Source organism: Falco punctatus (assembly GCF_963210335.1).
Source record: "Falco punctatus genome assembly, chromosome: 6".
NCBI lineage: Eukaryota > Metazoa > Chordata > Aves > Falconiformes > Falconidae > Falco > Falco punctatus.
In genome coordinates, this window is record NC_137585.1 from 80,300,821 (window position 1) to 80,321,852 (window position 21,032).

Here is a 21,032-nt window from a genome sequence, read left to right on the forward strand (position 1 = left end):
CACTTCCATTGGTTCTAGATGACTATGCATCACATTATTTTTGTGTCTGCACAAAAATGCCTTTTGCAGAGATCTAATATGGTTGACAGTCTTTCTTCAGGCAGCCTTCCAGCAAATAACCTTCTTTTGATGCAGGTCGCTTCTTCCGTTTTTGAGTACATTTCAATGACAGTTTAATTCCCAGAGGTCAATCCGTTAAGTCTTAGTCATAGGTGATAAATTCTCATTTTGGAATACACTGGTGTCAAGATGTGACATAAGAAGGTACTAAAATTTGGTTTAAGTGAAAAAAGGCAATACAGAGTTCAATACAGCCTGCCAGATCTCTCCAGCAAGCTGGGCAGCCGACCTGGCTGTGCTGTTTCTGGAAGCTGAGCTGTGCAGGGTAAGGCCAGCTCGGGTGTGTAAACACTGATCTTCTTGACTGTAGTAAAAATGCGACCGCTGTCATACTGATCAAGACTGCTGAAGACATCTTACCTGTAAAGAAGTTTCCGTTCATGAAAGTGGCTTAATTTTTTTAAGCTATACTGTGTGACTGATAAAAGATATGTCTATCTACAGTTTGTCTTGTTTATGTTACAGAAGCAACTCAGCTACACCAAATTGCAGCTTTATATTTCGGCAGAGATTTCTGATAGAAAAAGCACTTCACCAGGCAAAGTGTTCTTAGGGTTCTTTTTAGTGGAAGAAAAACATAACCAGTAAAAGATTGAAATCAGCGGTACAGCAGGAAAGAGAACAAAGCAAGGAGCTGTGAATTACACTATGAGAAGCATCACAACAAATTGTATCACTTGTTTGCGAAGATTTGTCTGCACTTTTTTTCAACATCTTTGTCTTAAATGAGATTCTGTGGACTAGTAACCTTTTGTTTTAGTGTAGTGCCATGCACTGTGGAGTTTTGGTCCCAAGGAAGTGTGCTGACACTGTTGGGGTATCACTGAAATTCCAGAGGGTTTTGTATGGAGAGTAATGCATCCCATGTCATGGAGAGTACATAATTTGTGGAGTGGCTGGGAAAAAAAGTATGTGCATACACACAAATACACACACAAGGCTTCATCAATATTATTTAGATGTGTTTTGAGCTTCCCCACTTACATGTAATGCAACTATCCCAAGCTAATGCTGATAAAGTACTACAGCTATTTCTGGGACATTCTTCAGTTGTGGAATACCCTTTCTGAACTGGTTTGCAAGGCTCTTTCCCTGCATTCAAACTCCTTCTGAAAAGTCCCCTCTCTTTTCTGTGATCTAAGAGACACAAGCTATTCAGGAAAGTCAAAGGGAAGAGAAAACAGACGGCGGTCCGTATACCTGATTGTTAAAAGTGAGTCAGAAGTGTGCTCTGCATACAGTTGTATGGGTTTGCTCTATAAGCCAGGAGCTGAGTTGATTTAAAGAGTACTTGCTGAAGTGTTCTGCATTTGAATCAGACAAATATTTATATTACTTTAAAACATGCCAGTTTTGTTTGTAAACATATTAAAAAGATGTAACAAACAATTGACTTAAACACTTTTAAAGATTTATCTGTTCTCCATTTCATCCCTTCTCATTTCTTTCTTACTTAGTTTGTTGTTTTTTTTTTTTATAAGAACTGTGTCTGTATGCTTGTGTGGTTTCTAGTAAGTTGTAGTTGCTAATAGAAACAAATAATGTAAACAAATTCAAATACCAGATGGGAAATTAATCTATTCCACACACCCAATGATATTAGAGAGAAACTATTCCAGACCTGTTTAGGAGAGTTTTCAACTGTTCAGTGAGACAGTGATTTGGTTTTGTATCTCCAGCAAAAGGGCTAAAGTTCTTAATTGCCATCAATTCAATGAGAACTTGTAAGGTGACCTACAAGTGGCTTCTCTGGGCATGTAGGAACCAGTATTTTGGAACTGTTTTAAGCTTGTGCTGTTCATCCCACTGGGAGGAGGAGAGTTCTTGTCCAAACAATGTTAAATTCTCATATTCTGGCCTGGAGGGATGCTGTCACAGGTGCAGGAGTTGACTGTTGCCTGTTTGCAGCCTGAGCTGTAATTTCAGAGGTAAATTGCACAACTGAGGAAAAAGAAGGAAATCTGCCTGAGATAGGTCGATTTATTTTATAAAAGAGCACTGAAATAGGTCATTAATGTGGAATGTTAAAAGCTGTCCCAGCAGAGGAGAATTAGTAGCCAGAGTGCTGTCAATATTATGAAATAAATAATGTACATTCAATCAATTCATGTAAGAGAAATATAAACTCCACCATGTTGCACGTCATGTGTACAAGGTCCATTGTCATCCTCCAAATGCTCGTTAAAAGGCATATAACCATATGTGTACAGAATGACTATAGCTGAGCAATATCCATCACAATGTCATGTAACCAGCCCAGAAGCTCTGTGGAAGCACATGAAAAATACTTTTGCCCTTGTTGTAACTCCTAAAATACAGGTTTTTGACAGGAAAAAGTTTGGGGTGAGAGAAGAGAGAGACCAGAAAAAGAAAAAAAGACAAGCTGATTCCTTTTTTTAAAGCAACATGATAACCTGAGATGGTGGTGACATGCTGTTTCCTGTTCCAGTTAAACTGCTTCATTCATCATCAGAAAACGAATGCAGTTGGAGATGTGCTGGGCTTGGCATCTCCGTTTCCTTCAGGATGGCTAGCTCTTTGCTGAGTTTCTTATTTATCCTGTTATTCAACTCTTCCTCTGAACTAGAACCACGCTTGGGCTCAGAACCCTGGTAGGGAGCCCTGTCGGGATGACAGAGGGTTCCCAAAAGGTAGCAGAGTTTAATTACTTAAATTGTAAAGGTCATGGTTGAATCTGAGGTGTCAGTGTATCAGGAGTTACGGTTAATAGGCAGTCTGTCAAAAGGTGTAGGTTCTTCTCTTGGGAAGCCAGGTGGAGTTCATGCTAGTGTGAATTTTAGCGTTGTGGTAGGTTCTTGTGTCCGTTAATCCTATAACAACAAGGGCTGTGCTCTCGACTGGAAATGCTGAGGTATAAATAGTCAGATTCCCACACTGAAGTCTTTGGTGGCTGGAGAGAAGACTGTACCTGTCTAGTGTAATATCTTTAATCAAGTGCAATAGCAGCCTCTTGGAAACTACAATCCGATGTGTTTGGCTGATTTTCCCAAGAGCTGGAGATACTTGTTGCGTGCAGCCGTCCATCAGGACTGTGATTCACACGTTACGTGGGCAGCATGAGGACTGCAGGTTACTGAATGAAGAAAGGGGTTTTTCATTTAGTTGAATTTCCCTGGAATTTGTCTGCTTGTCCAATCCAAAATATTTCAGGAGGACTGTGATGATTTCATGACAACCTGCTAGAAACCCTGTAGGTTGCTGGGACTCAGTCCTGCCTGTCAAGTATCAGGGTGCCAGTACCTGCAGTTACCGTGGAAAGGGGCTGCCCTTGGCCGTGCTGTCTCAAAGTAGACCCTGAGCCCTGTCAGCAAACCAGGGAATCTGAATGCCCTCTGGGCTTTTGAAGTCTCCTTCAAAATACAGAAGTTCTTGAATGGATATGATATTCTAGGACATCAAGGCCATCGTGATTTTCATGGATAGTCATATCTCTCCTTTGATAATAATGAAGCCCTACCTACAGCTAGGTACCTTTCTGGTACTCCTATTCAGAGAAGTTAGATGGAGGCCTTCCAAGTGCACTCTCACAAAGCAAGCTTGCCATTTCTTTGATTAGCTCTCTTCTGTACTTGTAGAATTTGATCTTTAAATTTCTGAAAGTGCCTGATGAGAACTGCACAGTGTTCCAGATGAGGTCTCTCCGGGGCTGCGTACAATCAGCATTCCTGCTGGAAATGCCTCCAGAATAAATTCATTGACAGTTTGTATGCCTGGAAGGTATGGCTGACCTTTGTGCACAGAACAAAAACTATTATGAGGCCCAAGTGAGACTTGAACCATCCATCAGCTTTGTGTTTGGATCTTCTTGATTATCACCAAACCAGATTTTGTACTTTTTGTTTGGGAAAGGAGCTGTGACAGAGTAATGAGGGAGGAGCGTTTCACATCGTTGATCTGAGGAACTTTTAAAATAAGTTTTTCATTCTGAAACTGAGAAAAATGCAGGCTGAAAAGCCAACACAAGTGAGTGAGGACAAGAATGATTTGCAAGTGTCAAGATATATCCTTCCATCTGCTATTTCCACTTGATTTGTTTTTAATCACTGGTAACAAGCAATACATAAGAATCAATATAACCTGTTTTCATCTCAACGCTCCTAGAAATAGGACATTCTTTCCTAGTTTTCCTTTTCCTATAAATAATGACAGGGCTTTGGGTTTGGGATTTTTTTTTTTGTTCCTTTAATTGAAATACTCAAATATTGAGAACTTGTTTTCTCATTTACTTTTTAAAAAAGCACTGAAATAAGACGTGTATTCTAAATTAATAAAACAGAAACCTGCAGCTTTTGCAGCTGTATTCCATTCTGCTGAACAGATATAACGTATGTTTTTAAAAGGGTGGCACATTCATTAGGGCAGTGAATTAAGAATGTTTGCTGTACTTCTGTAAGCCTGGCAGCTCCATCCCTCTTGTCAGCTCTTTATTCTGTTCTCTCTGTCACTCTTAATCCCCCGTCCTGCCTACTAAATTGCAGCTTCTTCCATTAATCCACCTGCTCTGCAGCTCTCAGATTTTTCTGAAAGGCTTTAGAGAAAATCCAAGTATCACATTAACTACTCCCACTGCTAATTCAGTTTCTCCTCCTTTAATACTGTTACCTGCATCAGAAACAAACATGATTTCTCTTTTCTCTTCAAAGTATTTTTTTTTCCAGGTTTGACAGTTCTCTGTTTTGATCGCAGTCTCTTCAAATCCTTGACCTGTTTGCTAGCTCCTTCCAGGCTCCTTCAGGCAAAGGGGTGACTAGCTCTAGGATGCTTTCCATCACATCATGTGATTGGTGCTCATTTCCTTCTGGCCTTTCCTCTTCCTTTCCCCAAGGCTGATTTTCAATTCCCATTTATTTATTTTGCCCTCTTTCTCCTTTTTTCTTCACCAGCTCATCCCTGTCACAAAAGGCAGTGTTCAGGAGGAGCTGTGGAGGGTTAACATCACCCATGCCTCAGTTTCACCTCTGGTGTCAGGTTGTCTTCTTGTGGGTGCCTGCACTCACCGGGTTGTTGTCAGTCTCTAGGTCCTGTAGTCATCCTTCTTCTAGACCGGTGTGTAGGCACAGGGTAAAATGGAGGGGGTGCACACTCACTCTCTTTTTGCCGATGATTAAACTTTTTATCAAGCCTTTTGTGTTAACTGAAACAGTCTGGTGGGGAGAACGTTTGCTCTTGGGCATCCTGCAAGGGAGCAACAGCTTCCCTATACTATTGAAGAGCAGTCAGTGCATAGCTGGGAAACGTTACACTTCCTCAGAGGAGAACTGACAAACAGAAGTCGATTTGGCAGCCTGTGATTTCTGTCTATCATTCCTTCCCTTGTACAGCATGCCAGCAAGTGGTGTATCTTTCCCCTCCGCTCTATCTTTCCTCTCTGCTAACTGGAATGTGGTTAACAGCAGTGATACGATAAGGTCTGCTGAACTGGTAGCGGTCTAGTTCATGGTATGGGGGAGGAAAAAGATCACCTGCCTGGATAATGTCCAGGACCTCTGTGGCGTGAGCGCTCCGTGTGTTTCATCTGCTTCTGCTATGGGGAATACAGTAATGGGGAAATTTGCTTGTGGATTTAGTCAGTGGCGCTTTTTGGTTTCATACTATTTTCAATATGACTGTTTCAAGTAGCAAGCTTAAACATCAAACACTTTTTTTTCTGGGAACTAGGTATTTTTGACATTTTTTAACTGTTTTTACTTTGTATCTTGTTGGTAGCTACTTCGGTGGCTGCCAACCTTGTGTGTTCCTAGACACAGCCACCAGCTGATGGCAATAAAGCAACCTGTGTGCAAACCGAGCACTGCGTGTTTCTTTATGGAAAGACTATGTGTGTCACACTGCTTAATGTCGCCTTCATTTTATTATAAACATTTTTAATTAAAAAGCTCTTGTAATTAGATTCTCTTTTCTGCTTTGAGCTCTTTTTTCCATCTTTGATAAGAGAGACATCTCATTTTGAAATTCTCTGTAGTCCCCTTACTACAGCTGAAGAGCAGAACATTAACCATCTGTCAGCATATCTTAGTCTTTGGGAATAATTCGGTAATTGTCTTGAAGTGCAGTTGGTGATGTTACACATTTGATGAAACACTTACGAGTACTTCAGGGGAATAGACCTTTCAGTGTGCATTGTAGAATTGCAGGCAGCTTTTTGTGGTTTTTTTATTACCTCTGAAATAATTGTGCTCTGCTTTTTTGTTACAGTATCTACTAGAAATGAAAAGCTTAATTCTGCCCCCTGAACATATTCTGAAGAGAGGGGACAGTGAAGCAATAGCATATGCTTTCTTTCACCTTCAACACTGGAAAAGAGTAGAGGGGGCATTGAATCTCTTACACTGTACATGGGAAGGCAGTAAGTAATTCTCGTTTCTTACAAAGGAGCTGATCAAATATTTTTATTGAATGTCATGAGAAAATAATAGCTTTTTGTGAAGTATAGTATGTGGGAATTTTGGAGGTCAGTTATATCCTCACCAGCACTGAAATATTTGAATTTCAAACTGAAAACACAAACTTCATTTAACGAGAAAAAGGGTTTTGAAGTCTTGGATTGTGTTCTGTGTGTAATACTGAACAAAATTTCCCATCTTAGCTGAGACATGCTTTCTTACTCGGGAGTAAGGGGTTAATAATTTACCTTCCTCATTCCAGAGTTGTTTGTCATCATTTGAATGAATGGTTTCAAACTGAAAGAGGATAGATTTAGATTGGACATAAGGAAGAAATTTTTTACAGTAAAGGTGGTGAGACACTGGAACAGGCTGCCCAGAGAAGCTGTGGATGTCCTGTCACTGGAAGCATTCACGGTCAGGTTGGACAGGGCTTCAAGCCACCTGACCTAGTGAAAGATGCCCCTGCCCACGGCAGGGGGGTTGGACTTCATGATCTTTAAAGGTCTTTTCCAACCCAAGCCATTCTCTGATTCTATGAATGCTTTGATATTGGGGAAATTACAAAAGTGCCTTATAGGTGGATAAATATTAATGTGTGGTATAAAACAAAACAGTATTATATGACTTTGTTTTTAATTGACAAACTGGAGTGAGTCCAGTGGAGGATTACTAGGATGCGTAGGAGACTGGAACATATGATGTAGGAAAAGATGCTGAGGGAGCTGGTTTTGTTCAACTTGGAAAAGACATCTGGTAGGTGAAGAGGGGATCCAGTTGCTGTCTTCTGCCACCCAACAGAGAGATGATGCGGAAAACGGAGTCAGAGTCTTCACAGAAAACCACAGTGGAAAGATAAGAGGCGATACACACAGAATTGAAATAAGAGAATTTTCATCTAGACATCAGAAAAGTATTTTCAGAATGAGAGTGGTAATGCATTGGAACAGGTTGCTGATAGGTTGTAGGATCTCCATCCCCAGAGGTACTCAGAGCTCAGGTACACATGGCTCTGGGCAAGCAAACCTCACTTCTAAGATGGCCCTGCTTTGAGTAGGAGGTAGGAGTAGATGACCTCCAGAGGTCAATTACTAACCCTCCAACCTGTCGTATCCTGTTTTTGAGATGTGCTTTTTTCAGGTTTCAGAGAATTAAAAAGTACTGTTCTTAATCAGCCTTTGTGGGCTTTTTTTAATGCAGATTTTACTTTATGTAATCTAATTCTCCTTTTCTGCTGCGCTTTATTCTGTTCTCTTTCAGCCTCTCCAGATGTTATTATACCACCATTTCTCCATTTGCTATTCTCATTTAGCTTTGTTAGAAAAGGTAGTTTGTCACCATGCTAATTTCTACAGAAATACACTTAATACCTTCATTGTAAAAGTGACTTACTGTCACCGTCACTGTATGAAATGGCCTGAACTTGCCTAATTTGCAATGTAGGCTTCCTGAAGAAGCAATAGCTTTATTTCTAAGTGTACAGAACACCTTGCTCAGTACTCCATACCACTGCCATCTGTGGTTTGCTCTGCTACGTTGTTCTCTGTCATACCTGCTTGCTCTTTCTTGCTGTCATTTCTCCCAGTCTGTTATTTTCTCTGTCATAGCTTCCTTCCAAATGCCTTATTTTCAGTGGCTGGCTTTTAGAGAGTGTTTCTTCTCCTCCCAATGCTTGCAGAAGTCCTTTAGCCCAAGGCTTGTTATCCCATCATTATGGAGCAATATTTTGCAGGGAATCCTGCGTAGATTCTTTTGCTTTTTCAGGCTGGGGAGTCCCTAAAGAGCTATTTACAAGGACCAGTGTTTGGCACAGGAGGCTGGCTGCCCTGCAGCCCTCCTGCCACTTAGGAAATCTAGTCATCTGTGAATGAAGGCAGTGTAGGGCCTTTCCATCTATCTATATTGACGGATTCCTCATTACCTCCAGCAATCTGAATATGTACTTTATTAGCTAATAGTTGTAGAGTGGCCTGTAAGGTGTAAGTTAGTATTGTTGCATAACCTTTAAAGAGAAATTCACAGTTCATTTTGCACAGTGATTTCAGAGAGAGATGAACAGTGTACCAGTCCTCAAGAATTTTGTTCACATTTTGCTCACACATGAGGACTCCCCTGGATTTTAATGGTTTCAGTGTATCTGGTCCAATCAATAATCATAACTTTTGGTCCATATCTTAGTCTGTAATACTCTTTACAGATAAGAGTGAACTATTTATGCCATTCTTATGTCCTTTACTTGCAAGAGGTTTCCTTGGCATCTCTTTGTTATTGTTAAATTAAAACCAGTGGAAATGTGACAGAGAAATTAAATTGAATTAAATACTAGTTCTAACCAACAGCCTACACAGAGTACATGGTCAGTTGTCCTCGCCTTCTTTCTAGGTATTCACGTACTTGTCATGTCTTTGAAGTGTACTATTCTGTCGGTGTGCTTAAATAACCACAAGTCTCACTTTAGTAGCTCCTGTGTAGGAATGTAATGCTCACATATAGACACTATTCAGTTCTGACCCTGTGGGAATGAGGCAGAATTAAGTACATTTAGTCAGTCACTTGGGGGTTACATTTTGAATGCTTCTGAGGAGAATAAGGTCACTCCTAATTAAGACAGCCTCTAACGAAATTTATGCAGGAATGTCTTTGTTAAACTCTGAAATTCTCGCAGAGTATTTTTCCCAAATTGCATTCAACAGTTGAAAAAAGTGAGGTTATAAAAACAACGATCATCAGCAAACCAGAATATTGGTTGTTTCCTTCTCTGTCTTCATTTGATCAAAGTACAGTTTTATTCATAGTACAACTGAAAAAGCCTGTGATGCCACATGAAAGATTGCTCTGGATTTGGTCCAGGTGTCACCACATCTCAAGAGTTTGAGGTGCTTGTTCATCACTGTCCGTTTCTAAACTTGTGTCATGTTTCCTGCTGTTTGCATGTGAAGAAAATCCTAGGGGTTCTCAAATGTTATGGTAGCTCTTACCATGAGCACACAGATGAATAGCCAACTGCCTCTGTGCTACCTGAATTGATTTACGTAACACAGGATTAGATAATACTGATAAACACAGACTGATACAGATGAACCAGAGCACTTTCTTCCATGGCTAATAACATTGCTAAAAAAACTGTTTTGCTGTAAATATTCCATATTTGGTCTCATGTCAAAGATGACTGTTGAAATTCAAGAATATTTATTCAGACATTTTTTTGTAAAAGCAACCTCTTTACCGTCCCTTTTTATTTTGATTAGAATCTTAGTACTGCTGTGCTTTAGGATAAAGCAGAAGAGGCTTGATTGTTTAAATATTAAGCCAGATCAGAAGGAATAACTTCTGTTAGCGATTTTGAAGTAATGAGCATTGAACATCCTTCCATGTATGTTTTTGTATAGACACTCAAGTTTGTTGCCTGTGAAGATCATACAAGGCTTGGATTATTGTATTTATACTTAGCTTTTTGGGGGGCTGTGGAGGGGTGGTGTGTTTAATACTGGAAAAGCATTACAGCCCAGGTTGGTGTACAATCTTTGAGGATTTCTGCCTTCTTTACTATTGCTTTAAACATAGAAATCAAGAATAAATACACTCACATAATTACACAAAAAAATACAGATAACGTTATTGTAACTGCAGTGTGCACAACTGAAAATACTGGGTATTGGGTATTTTAAACCAATTTCTCAGTTGCCTTGTGAGCAAGAGATAATGGAGTGTTACCATGTGGCGGCTAGCTGTACCTAACATCTAAAATATACAGTGCTTCTAGGTTTTCTGTGGAGGAAAATATTGCTTCAGTGAGTGATGTTCTTAGGAGTAGTGAGGATAACACGTGGATGACATTTTAACAGTGAAAATAATATATAGGATAATGGAAAAGATGCCTTGATTGCAAAGCTGCAATTCAGTCAACTATTCTGATGTTTCCATAAACCCACTTAGAAGGCCTATGACATCATCACCATCCAGATTTAGTAATCTGTTTCTCTTCCTCACTGTTATTATTTTCAATTTCAGAAATGCATAAGATTAAATATTATTTAATCCATGACCTGAAGATTTATATTGGAAACCTGACTTGATCTGCTGCATTTAAAAAGAATGCATGTGAGGAACCTGGTTTTAATAATTCAGTATTAATCTTTGATTGACAAATATAAAATGAAAACATGACTGCGTTGGAAGACTGGTTCTCTGGGCTTGAGTCGTCAGTGTGTCTTGGTTTGCTGGAGTGTGGTGGGAAAAAAGTACTAAACTTTTTTCCTTGCAAAAGTTCTATTATGCTTGATGCACAGAGATTGCAAGTAGTGGCCTGAATTCGCAAGCTTGACTGGTCATTTTTGTAGGCTATACCTGTTACATTAGATACACTTCTTCCCCCTGAAATTTAAAAATTATGCAGCCTAAAAAGCTTGAGACAAAATGTGTAGATTTGGCTATGTAATTTTAAATGCAATGAGTTCTGATCCTGCAAACATTTACGTATGTACTTGTAATGTGGTCTCACTTGATGCTCATGAACCTTCTCCCAAGGATAAACATAAGTGTTTGCAGGATTAAAAGCGAAGTTTAGATTTATATTTTGGCATTGCATTAAGCAATTTATATGCTGTTTGCAACCAAATACAAATGTTATGTTTTGTCTATGTTTGTTTTTCAAAATTTTAAATGTAGTGAAGTATGTGCAGTGATTACCACACTCGCAGTAACTTGTGCATGTTGTTGTTTTCAGCTTTCAGAATGATCCCCTATCCACTGGAAAAAGGACATCTTTTCTACCCTTACCCTATTTGTACAGAAACTGCAGATAGAGAACTACTACCATGTACGTTCAACTTTTCACTTCTTACCGTTGACATCAAAGAATTGTTTACCTGAATCTTGCAGCAGTGATCTCCATTGATGCCTTTCAAATTGAATATGCTGGATTAGAATAATCAGGTTGACAGTGAGTCTCTGGAGCTCCCCTGATGGTTTAAGAAGCAGCTGCTAGCCATAGTTCATGACGATTAGCTATCTTTATTGTTGTTGACGGCGTAGGGACAGGGAGAGAGATTACTGAAGAGATATAAATCAGTTGGATCTTGCTATTCTCTCTTGCCAAGTCACTGGAAAATACATCTGAACTTTCATCTAGGGTAATATCCCATCAAACCAAAAGCACCGTGGCACAGCCTTGTTAGTCTTTTGTAGACATGCTCGCTACTTAAATTCCAAGGCAAGATCAAACCTGCTTGAGGACAGCTGGATCATTGACATAGCTGTTATTTTGACAGGTTATGCTGATGGTTTCTGCAAAGCAGTCTTAAACAGCAAGAAAGGGTTTTCTTCGTGTAATGATCTATGTGCTATTACAAAGAGATTGATGTGAAATTACCTCAGTCATTTATTGTATGTGTTTATGGCATGGGTTAGAAAAGCGCCAACAGTATTCCCAGTGCTTTGCAAGCTACAGGTATTAAGACAGATCCAGCCCTTCAGAAGCACTACAGTCCAAACTAAGGAGCCTGATTGCAGTGCATGCAGTGAAGCACAGGAATGCAGAGGAAGACCCGAAGCAGCCCGTCTTGCAAACAGTTGCACTTCATTCACACGTATTTTCTCACAGTGGGACTTTGTGTGAGCACAACCGGAATGCACACAACTGCAGAGGGGTTTGTGGAGTGACTCAGGGCAGAGGGGGAAACACAAGTTAATTGAAGGAGGAAGACTCTTCTCTCACCCTCTCTGTCCTGAAGAAAGAATAAAGAGAAATCTGTTCTGCAAAACATGAAATGCCTGCTTCTGCTGTGAAGGCTTGTTTCGAGGGCGTTTGCACTCTTTGCAGTCTTTCTTTCAGAACCTCTCTGGTTTGGGCTGAAAAATGTGTTGCCACTTTTTATGACCCTATGTGAGTAAACATTAGGTGAGAATAATACAGCAAATCCACTCATTGCGAGTCTCTCCTTCACGGTACATTCTCGCTGGTACTGCACAGAAATCCTTGGCAACTGACAATATCTCCCCACCCCATTATAATCACCCTAATTATAACAACACCTCTTAGACTGCTTTGCTCGCTTTACTCAGAGGGATGCTGAGCTGGGGAGGGTGGAGTGTCAGGAGATTTAGGAATGACAAAGTCATGCAGAATAGCTCAGCATTCTCTTTTTAGATGCAAAACTAATGGCTCTTGTCAAATGTTAGAAGCGAGGGACTCTTTTAACAGCATATGCAGACAAGTCATGCTCTGCTCTAGCGGTTATGGGAAATGCCTTTCACTGCAAAATCTCTTGGGTTTGAGTAGGGAAGGGTTTAACATACCGTGACAGACACAGGTGGGTTAAAGGGGGTTTGCATACCTGTCCACACCCTTTAATTGTGTGTGGTTTAAAGTAGAGCCAGCAGGAATTGTATCAGAACACTAAGTTTTTATAGGCTATCTGAATTAAAAATATCAATCGCAAAACTTTTGCCGTGACTGGATCACAGACCAGAACAACAAGTTTGAGCCTACGTCAAAAGCAAGTGCAAAAAACTGAGTACAAGATATCTTAGACTTATGAAGTCCATAATCTGGTATTTCCTGATCTCTAAATTTATTTTAAATCAAAGAGAAGTTGCAAATTCTCTGTGTTTTTCTTTTTAAACTGATTGAATTAGGAGACCCCCAAATCATATGTATTTTTAGTTTCATTATGAATTCCTGCTGTTGGTTTTGGAAACTGCTCCACTCTGGATGAATGCAGTCAAGAATATTGTCTTGCCACATTGCTGGATTACCCTTGCTTATGTTATCTGCAAGTACAGTGAGATCAGAGCTGGTCACTGAAGCAAAGAAAGTAGGAAAAATGGAAGAGTGATGTTTTGTGTGTATGGAGTAATGTTTTGTGTGTATGAATTAATCATAGGATTTGAGTCTATGGGAAGCCTTGAGGGGTTGGTCCTGTTTAAGAAAAAATGTTTCAAAATTTGCATTTGTCGTGACCGTAGCTCCAAACTATGGGCTGAATGAGTGAAGCAGACAGGTGAGAGTCCACGAGACCTTTTGCCAACCCAGCCAAATTTGCACCTTGAGTCTGAGCCAGCATATAAGTTTAAGGGATATATCCTTCCAGTAAAATACTCATTATCCTCTTCTGACCCTTTTAGTCTTCTAAGTGCTGCTTTCTCCAAAGCCCAGTGAGCAATTTTTCATACCAGAGTTGAGGAAATTCTGTATTCCTTTTAGTGTATACTAACAAACACCTTTAAAATTCATTATTAATTTAAATTCCAGGTTTTTAACACTTTACAAAAGTTGTATTGTTGTAAGTATACAGAGAATTCTGAAACTCTTGAGTTTAAAGTACATGTTTAGATGTCCTACTTTGAGGATAACTTTTCTTGATTCTGCAGATGAAACCCTCAGAATTTACTGTTACAGAGGCTCTAGTTTTACAGCCTGCTTAAACCAATCAACAGCCATGCTTCTGCACGCTTGATCTCCCTGCTGCTCCTAGGTGCATGTTTCTGCACTCTGTGTATTAGCATTAGCAATCATACAGCCATGTGGCTAGTCAATGACCTGCAGGAAAAAAACTGGATTATTTTATTTGCAGGTTAGTTTTCTGGGGTTAGCTGTTGCACAGCTGCATTATAGTTAGTGCTGATGCAAGGAAGGCAAAAGTAACGTGCATAGGACTAGAGTAAGCCAGAAATATGATCTTTATTTGGCAGTGAGATGGCTGACACAGTAATGTTGGCCTTTGATGTTTCAGACCTTCTATGTATTTCTTCCTTCAAAAGCATCTTTGGGTGTCTCTGTTTAAACCACGTAAGAATGTTGGTTTGGTTTTGGTTGTTTTGTTTTGTTGGGGCTTTTTTAATGTATAATGCTTTTTTTTCTTCATCTTTTTTTCTACAGCATTTCATGAAGTTTCAGTTTACCCTAAGAAGGAGCTTCCCTTCTTCATCCTCTTCACTGCTGGACTTTGTTCTTTCACAGCCATGCTAGCTCTCCTGACACATCAGTTCCCAGAGCTTATGGGGGTCTTCGCAAAAGCTGTGAGTATTCTGTGCGGCTGCTCTCTTCTGGTAAATAGACACAGAAGCAGGAAGAGCTGAGCTAAATACTGCCAAGTATTAAACATCTACCTATTCAGTAGTATAAATAAAACATCAAGATATGTCTGAGCAGGCGGACATTTGAAGAAACGTTAAGGGAGTTAATCAGTAAAACACACTACTGTCTGTCTTCTCTGATTTATATGGCTCTTGTTTTAGGGTAGATCTCTTGAGATTTTGCCAAAAAAAGGCTTGGTGGGAGAAGAAAATATCTGCGTTTTCATATATAATCCAGTAAAATAAACTAATAATGGCTTGCAGAACCCGTCTGTTTTGTGTAGAGCCGTAACAACTGTGCTGTGCTTTCCAGTGCAGTAGAGACTCTTAGTATGAGCAGAAATAGAGTGTACTTTCTGTTTCTTTCCCCAAACTGCCATGAAGGAAGCAATATCAGTATTTTCCTCATAACTTTCCTTAACTACATTCAGGGAAGTCTCTACTAATTCTGCTATTTTAATCCATCAAGGATTAATAAATGCTGGAGGATGGAGGGGAAGGACCATGAATTATGCTAAGACATGCTTTTTCCTTTGCAAAACCAAGAACACCACTACTGCAGTGTACTAGGATATGAAAAATTCACTTACAGTTCTAGAATAATAAAAATACCTGTCTCCTTCTCCAAGAAATACTGAAAATCTTCTGTTGTAATATATTTTCTCAAATATATGTATCTCTTTTAGGTCTTGTGTTTCCAAAATAGCCTCCTGGCCTTGTTTTTAATGTCTTTAGTGCTTTTGATTTGAGGGGCATAGGGAGTGGGGTAGAGGAGGCAAGGCTGAAAGGCTTTGGCAAATTCCAGGTTGTAAGTACTTCCGCTCACTCCTTTGCAAATGGCAAGAGACTCCCTTTGCAGGTGAACCAGATCTTCTACTACCCAGGCTTGTGAGGGACAGAGGTCTGGTACAGCAACAGTTCTTGTATCAAGAATTCCCTTTCATCAGCTCTAGAAAACAGAAAGTAAGATTATTGGTAGCAAAAGGTAACACTTCTACCAGCAATAAGTGCTGAAACCTACCCGAAATATTATTACTTTCTCTTGTTTCTTGAGCATATATGTAGGTGTTTGGTGGACAGTAAGTGTGTAACTTGGGCATATTATCTTAAACTTCCTTGTAAAACTTTTTCTGTGGCTTCTTCCTTAAGTCATTGAAATGCATGACCCTTGTTTGGGGGCTCTTTCAGTATAATCTGTAGTTTTGTGATACTGTCCCAGTTAATGACCCCAAATCTGTCCCTGTTAGCCTTGTTCCTGTGTTTGTCAGCCTTGTATCCTGAACAAAGAATACATCTGAAGCTGGCAGAATGATAAGATTTTGTACTTAATGCTCCTGCTACAGGCAGTGAGCTACTGGAATTGGAGAAAATTATAGCATGTTTTAATGCACTTAACTCACCTGGCTTGGGTTGCTGAGTGCAATCAGAGATATCAGAAGTTACACTGGTGTGTCAGTAATTGTTTCTCCATGGTCTGGAGCTTGCAGGTTCCAAAGCAATTTTGGGAGTAGAGCCAGACTAGAAGGCTCTAATTCCCTGATGTGTAAGCGCAGCTGCCATTGGTGTTAATGGAATAGATACCCCAAGACTCTGTATGTGGTTATTAAGTTCTGCATGTCCAAGCAGATAAAGCTCCTAGTTAGTAAAATGAGCACAGACAAATAGAATTGGAATGTGGGCTGCATTACGTGCGTAAAGTTGGCAAGATGACTTAAGATCTCTGAACCTGTATGGATTCAGTTAGTATGTAAGGTAACGTGTATTATGACATAGGTTTAGCTATATCTTAATCTTGATAAACCACTACATGCAGAAGAAGAGATTTATTGTACATAGAAAGGGCAGAATTTAAGCTTGTGACATTCACTTAGTAGCTTGTAGAAAGCCTTTGATTCATAAGTTTCATTTTGTTGTCTCCTCCGGGAAAAGTAGCCCAGGTGAGATTGAAGAAAATCATGACAAACATCTCTGTGAAATGCAGCTGTGTCAGAACAGAACAGAAGAGGTTGGCCAGCCCTGGCTCTTCCTTTTCAGTTTTAGGGAAGACCACTTCGTAACTAACTAATTTCATAAATAGCTAAAAGATGAATTTGCCGACTGTTGCTGTGGTTATGTGCATTGAATGACCTGTCCCTGTATGGCTGGTAGTCGTTATGATATGGTATATTACATTGTGAAACTGTGCACATACGCTTTAATTTTAATAGGTCAAAATTATTCCCTCTCTTATGCTTGCCAATCCCCAAACCATTGTATAGATGCAATATCGCCATCATGGCCCAGGCTTATGTCACTGGCGAGTTGATATTTACCATATTTCACAAAAACTGAATAGGTTAGCGTGATTGGGTGTTGGGAACTGGCTTTGACCTGTCCTGTAGGCATCTTCTTGCACATTTGTCATGAGTCTTTCAAGATACTGGGTTCTTCAAGGCAGAAGAAGACCTTGAGCGCTGAGGACCTCCCCCACATGTGAGACTGCCAAAGGTGGCCTGTGCCACTGTGACAGTCCCTTAGGACAGCCTGCATTCCCCCACTGGATGCAGAAGTCAAAGGTGTGTTAAAGCTACTTCCCTCTTCTGGGAGATTACATGTAGGATGGAATTCACCAAACTCCATCAGGGCACCCATGTTTTAAAGCCAGAACCTGCTCTGAATGCTGCCTGGCAGTTCAGTAGCAAGTTGAGATACTCCCCACTGCATCCAGCCAATTTTGTAATGTTGTACCTGGAAGTAAGCTTCTCTCTTTCCATAATGAAATTGAAATAATCCAGTTCTTCTTTGATTGTTTTGTCAGGCTAAATATAAGTAACTTTAAAATTACACTAGATCTTAGCATTTTCACTCGGTTAGGGAGAAGCATGTTGATAGCTTGTGGTTTCAATTTTTGCTAGGTTTTCTAACAAAAGGCTTTTGAAAGTCACTTAAGATATGAATACAAGCAGAAAAAAATTCTGAATGTGTGGCTTGGATAAAATTGTCAGTACAGTCTTGGTAGTATTGAATTTCTTCTATTGTCATGCAGAAGTATAACAATATCTGGGAAGTCATGAAAAATATGTAAGTGCTGGTCCTTTCATAACATAGTAACGATAAGAATGTATCTTAAATAAAATGAGAGTTGCGTTGACAAGGGGGACGTTAAATAATTTGTGTCAATAGTCATGCCTGAAAACGTGGGGCCTAGTTAATTTTTCTGTCATTTGATTCCTTTGTTTGCCTGAGATCACTGACATCATCTGTTTCAGTATTTCCTATATGATAGATGAGACCTCAGTTCAGCAAGCAGGTTTGCTTAGGGAGGTATTTCATCCGCTTGGACCTTGACAGATGCTGAGGCAGGGAACATGTAGATCTGATCACAGGGGCTGAGCAATAAATAGTCATTTCCTCTGTGCAAACACCAACCACACAGCATAAAAGCTTGAGAAGATACTTTTGTGTATCTGTTTTAATCAAATGGGGCTAATCAGAAGGTGCTCCCTTCTACAGAAAGCTGCTTTCTGCCAGGGTTGAGATAGCCAAGTTGATAGTTTTCTTTTAAAACACAAAATAATAATAACAAACTTTTTAGAGGTCTCCTATCACCAGTTCTGCCACCCTGAGTTGTTGCTTTACTGCTGGTGCTGGTTTTTTCATTTCCATGTGAAAAGAAACAGTCTATGTCAAAAGGAAAGGCAAAAAAAAAAAAAAAAAAGAACAGAAAATTGACTAGCAACAAAATTCCTATGAATTGCAGTAAAACTTGCTGTCAGGCAAATTATTCTTGTTTCATTGATTTAACAAGTATGTAATTTGCACTGCTTACAAACCTGAGTTTTATCCAAGTAGATGTGATGATGCAAGCTTACTACACAGATCAAGCGCTACTCAAAAGCAGAAAATATCCTCTGGTGAGACTTTTGCGTTTGGCAAAGTAAAAAGGGTATATTTATTTAAACAAGTCACAGCTTAACCAGAGGGAATGGTTCTACTTGGGCTAAGCCGCTTGCAACAGAAATTGCAACCTCCAAGATTAGGTTAATCGGTGTTACATTAATTCAGCTGTGTTTCACGTTAGACATCTTTACCTTTAGCACTACAACTGAAATACTCTGTTCAGTCAGAAGTTTTTCCTTCGACCTGTGCTTATGAGAAAATCTCATTACCAGCGATGTTGTTACCTGGTTTTTCCACGATACAAAACTTGTCCGTGATGTAGTGTCTCTATTGTATGTAAACACGTGCAAGAGGGGAAAAAATAGTTTGATGCTTACTATTGTCTTTAAAATGCATAAGCATCGTAAACATCATACATCTTTACAGTTAAACTCTCCACAGAGCCCGTTTTCTTAAACGGTGAAACTGTTTGCAGGTACTTTCTTGCTTGATACCATATAATCTCTAGCTGTTGGATATGGACATTTTGAAATGTTTTAAATACATCTGCCATATATAGCTGTGTTTCAGCAGCACAGAGACCTGTAACAATTTTTGAACTTGCGTTTTTCATACTTGAGATGATTAGGAGCCTAAGTTAGAGAGGAAGGACATACCTGTATTACGTAATAAAGCATTGTTTGTTCTGTGGCTCCAAAGGCAAGTGACACATCACAGTTCATGTCTGTACCTCCGACCTCTTCTCCCTTCAGAGGCAGGGTGGCCCTGTCCTTGCTGGCTGCTGGGAACTTCCCCTGCCCTGCCCTGTCCCCAGACTCTGCCTGGGCTTTGTTGAGGAGAAACTGACTGGCATGGGCCAGCATTGTGTCAGGAGCTGTGCCGGGTCGGGGCAGCACCCCGCACTGGGCCACACTTCTCCTTGCTTTACAGGAGAAGACAAAGCCCAGCTGTGCGGCCTCCCTCTGCCCCTGGGACTAAGGGGAAAGAGACAATTTCAAAGGGCAGTTCTGGTCCTGGAGTGGGTGGAATGACTCTCCGGAAGCACTTAGTTCTCTTCGCTGACTACAAGGGGACCAGACCCCCGTGTCTGCATCCTTTTAAGTGCCTGAAGATATATGGGACAAATTCAAAACATGAAAAGGGATGTAAGTGTTTATATAAGAAGTCTGGTGCTCTCTTTTGTCAGGAGAGAGAGTTCTTTTGTGAAAAAAGAGAACACATCCAGCACTAGATTTGCTTTAATACTGACCTACCTTCAGATACACATCAGTGCAGTAAGTGGAGTTTATAGGTTTTGTGCTGACTGCAGAGCAGTCGCTGAAACAGAAACCTTTTGCAACTCTTTGCCAATCAGTTTCAAACAGAACGGTTTATTTTTTGCGAAGTCGCGCCAGCCTAAATGGTTAGAAGCCACAGGGTTCACAGTCTCGAGGTGGCTGACCTTGCATAGTATGGTACACATGTATACACATGTATAGGGCCCCGACATAGCTGTATGTAAAGTATACAGTTGAATTGAAATTTAATGTAAAGCACAGTTAGTATGTATTTCCTAAAATTTTGGGAGGGCTTTGAGTACCTGAGTTCTGAGATGTGTAGCTGGCAGTATTTTTTTTCCTGTGATAAAATGGTTTCTATTTACTTGATTTCTGTCATATATGCCTGTCCTAGCACTAATATATTGAAACCTTTCAACATTGCTGACTGTGTTCTTTAACAGAGGATGGTAAGATAAATTCCAATTACCGATGCCTCAGTGTATATAGCAGTTCTGTAGATAACCCAGAACCATTTTAAACCTGAATCTAAAGACACGCTTTTTTTCTCCGAGAGGTGGTCTGTCAGATTCTGCCATTATGAAAAAAGCCTTTCTTTCCTTTCAGTAGGTTTTGGTTAGAGCTTTTAGCGGCTTCAGTACGAGCCTGAGTCTAGAATGTAAGATACGTGAAAACCTTTGTAGTTCATCATTTTGATCTTCATAGAAGTGGAGCTCTTGCTTTCTTTACTGCAAAATCCAGAAACTTTTACATATGCAAGGCTCAGAATTTGACAGCAAGTCTTTATACATGAATTATGTAATTTCTGTCATGCTGGAGGATTTTACAGAGGAATGCAGCAAGTTTCTTGTTTTACTGGACAGCTTTCTCATGAGGTCTTGTCTCCTGGATTTTGATCTGAATGTGTATCTGTTTTCTTTGCAGTTTCTCAGCACCCTCTTTGCCCCTTTAAATTTTGTGATGGAAAAAGTAGAAAGTATCCTGCCCTCCAGTCTGTGGCACCAGCTGACGAGGATCTGAGGGAGCACGCCTGCTGACTGACTGCCATGACATCTTCTGTGCCAACTTTTTGTTGACCACAAGAAAGCATGATAAAAAAGGGAAGCAGTTCTAAGACTTTAAAACTCTTCATGGATTGTCTGTTCTCATACAAAAACTGTTTTGTTGTACAAAATACATTGATGTTAGGTTCTATTATATTTTGCCTTCAGAAAAGAAAAACTTAAAAATAAACTTTTGTGTATTGCAGCACGGCTCTCTTTTGGCCTCTTCTTCA

The 21,032-nt window shown here is 39.9% G+C and overlaps 1 protein-coding gene across 14 annotated transcripts in view; it reads left to right on the forward strand.

Moving 5' to 3' along the window:
- The window catches only part of ST7 (suppression of tumorigenicity 7), a 151,562-nt gene extending 130,558 nt beyond the window's left edge, over positions 1 to 21,004 (forward strand). For all 14 annotated transcript variants that reach the window (XM_080391012.1, XM_080391016.1, XM_080391013.1 and 11 more), the window contains 4 exons: positions 6,337 to 6,487; positions 11,251 to 11,343; positions 14,404 to 14,543; positions 20,681 to 21,004. In XM_080391012.1, the coding sequence (XP_080247138.1) occupies positions 6,337 to 6,487; positions 11,251 to 11,343; positions 14,404 to 14,543; positions 20,681 to 20,776 (480 nt within the window). In that variant the 3' untranslated portion in view covers positions 20,777 to 21,004. The remainder of the gene's footprint in view (positions 1 to 6,336; positions 6,488 to 11,250; positions 11,344 to 14,403; positions 14,544 to 20,680) is intronic.
- Positions 21,005 to 21,032: the final 28 nt, after the last annotated feature.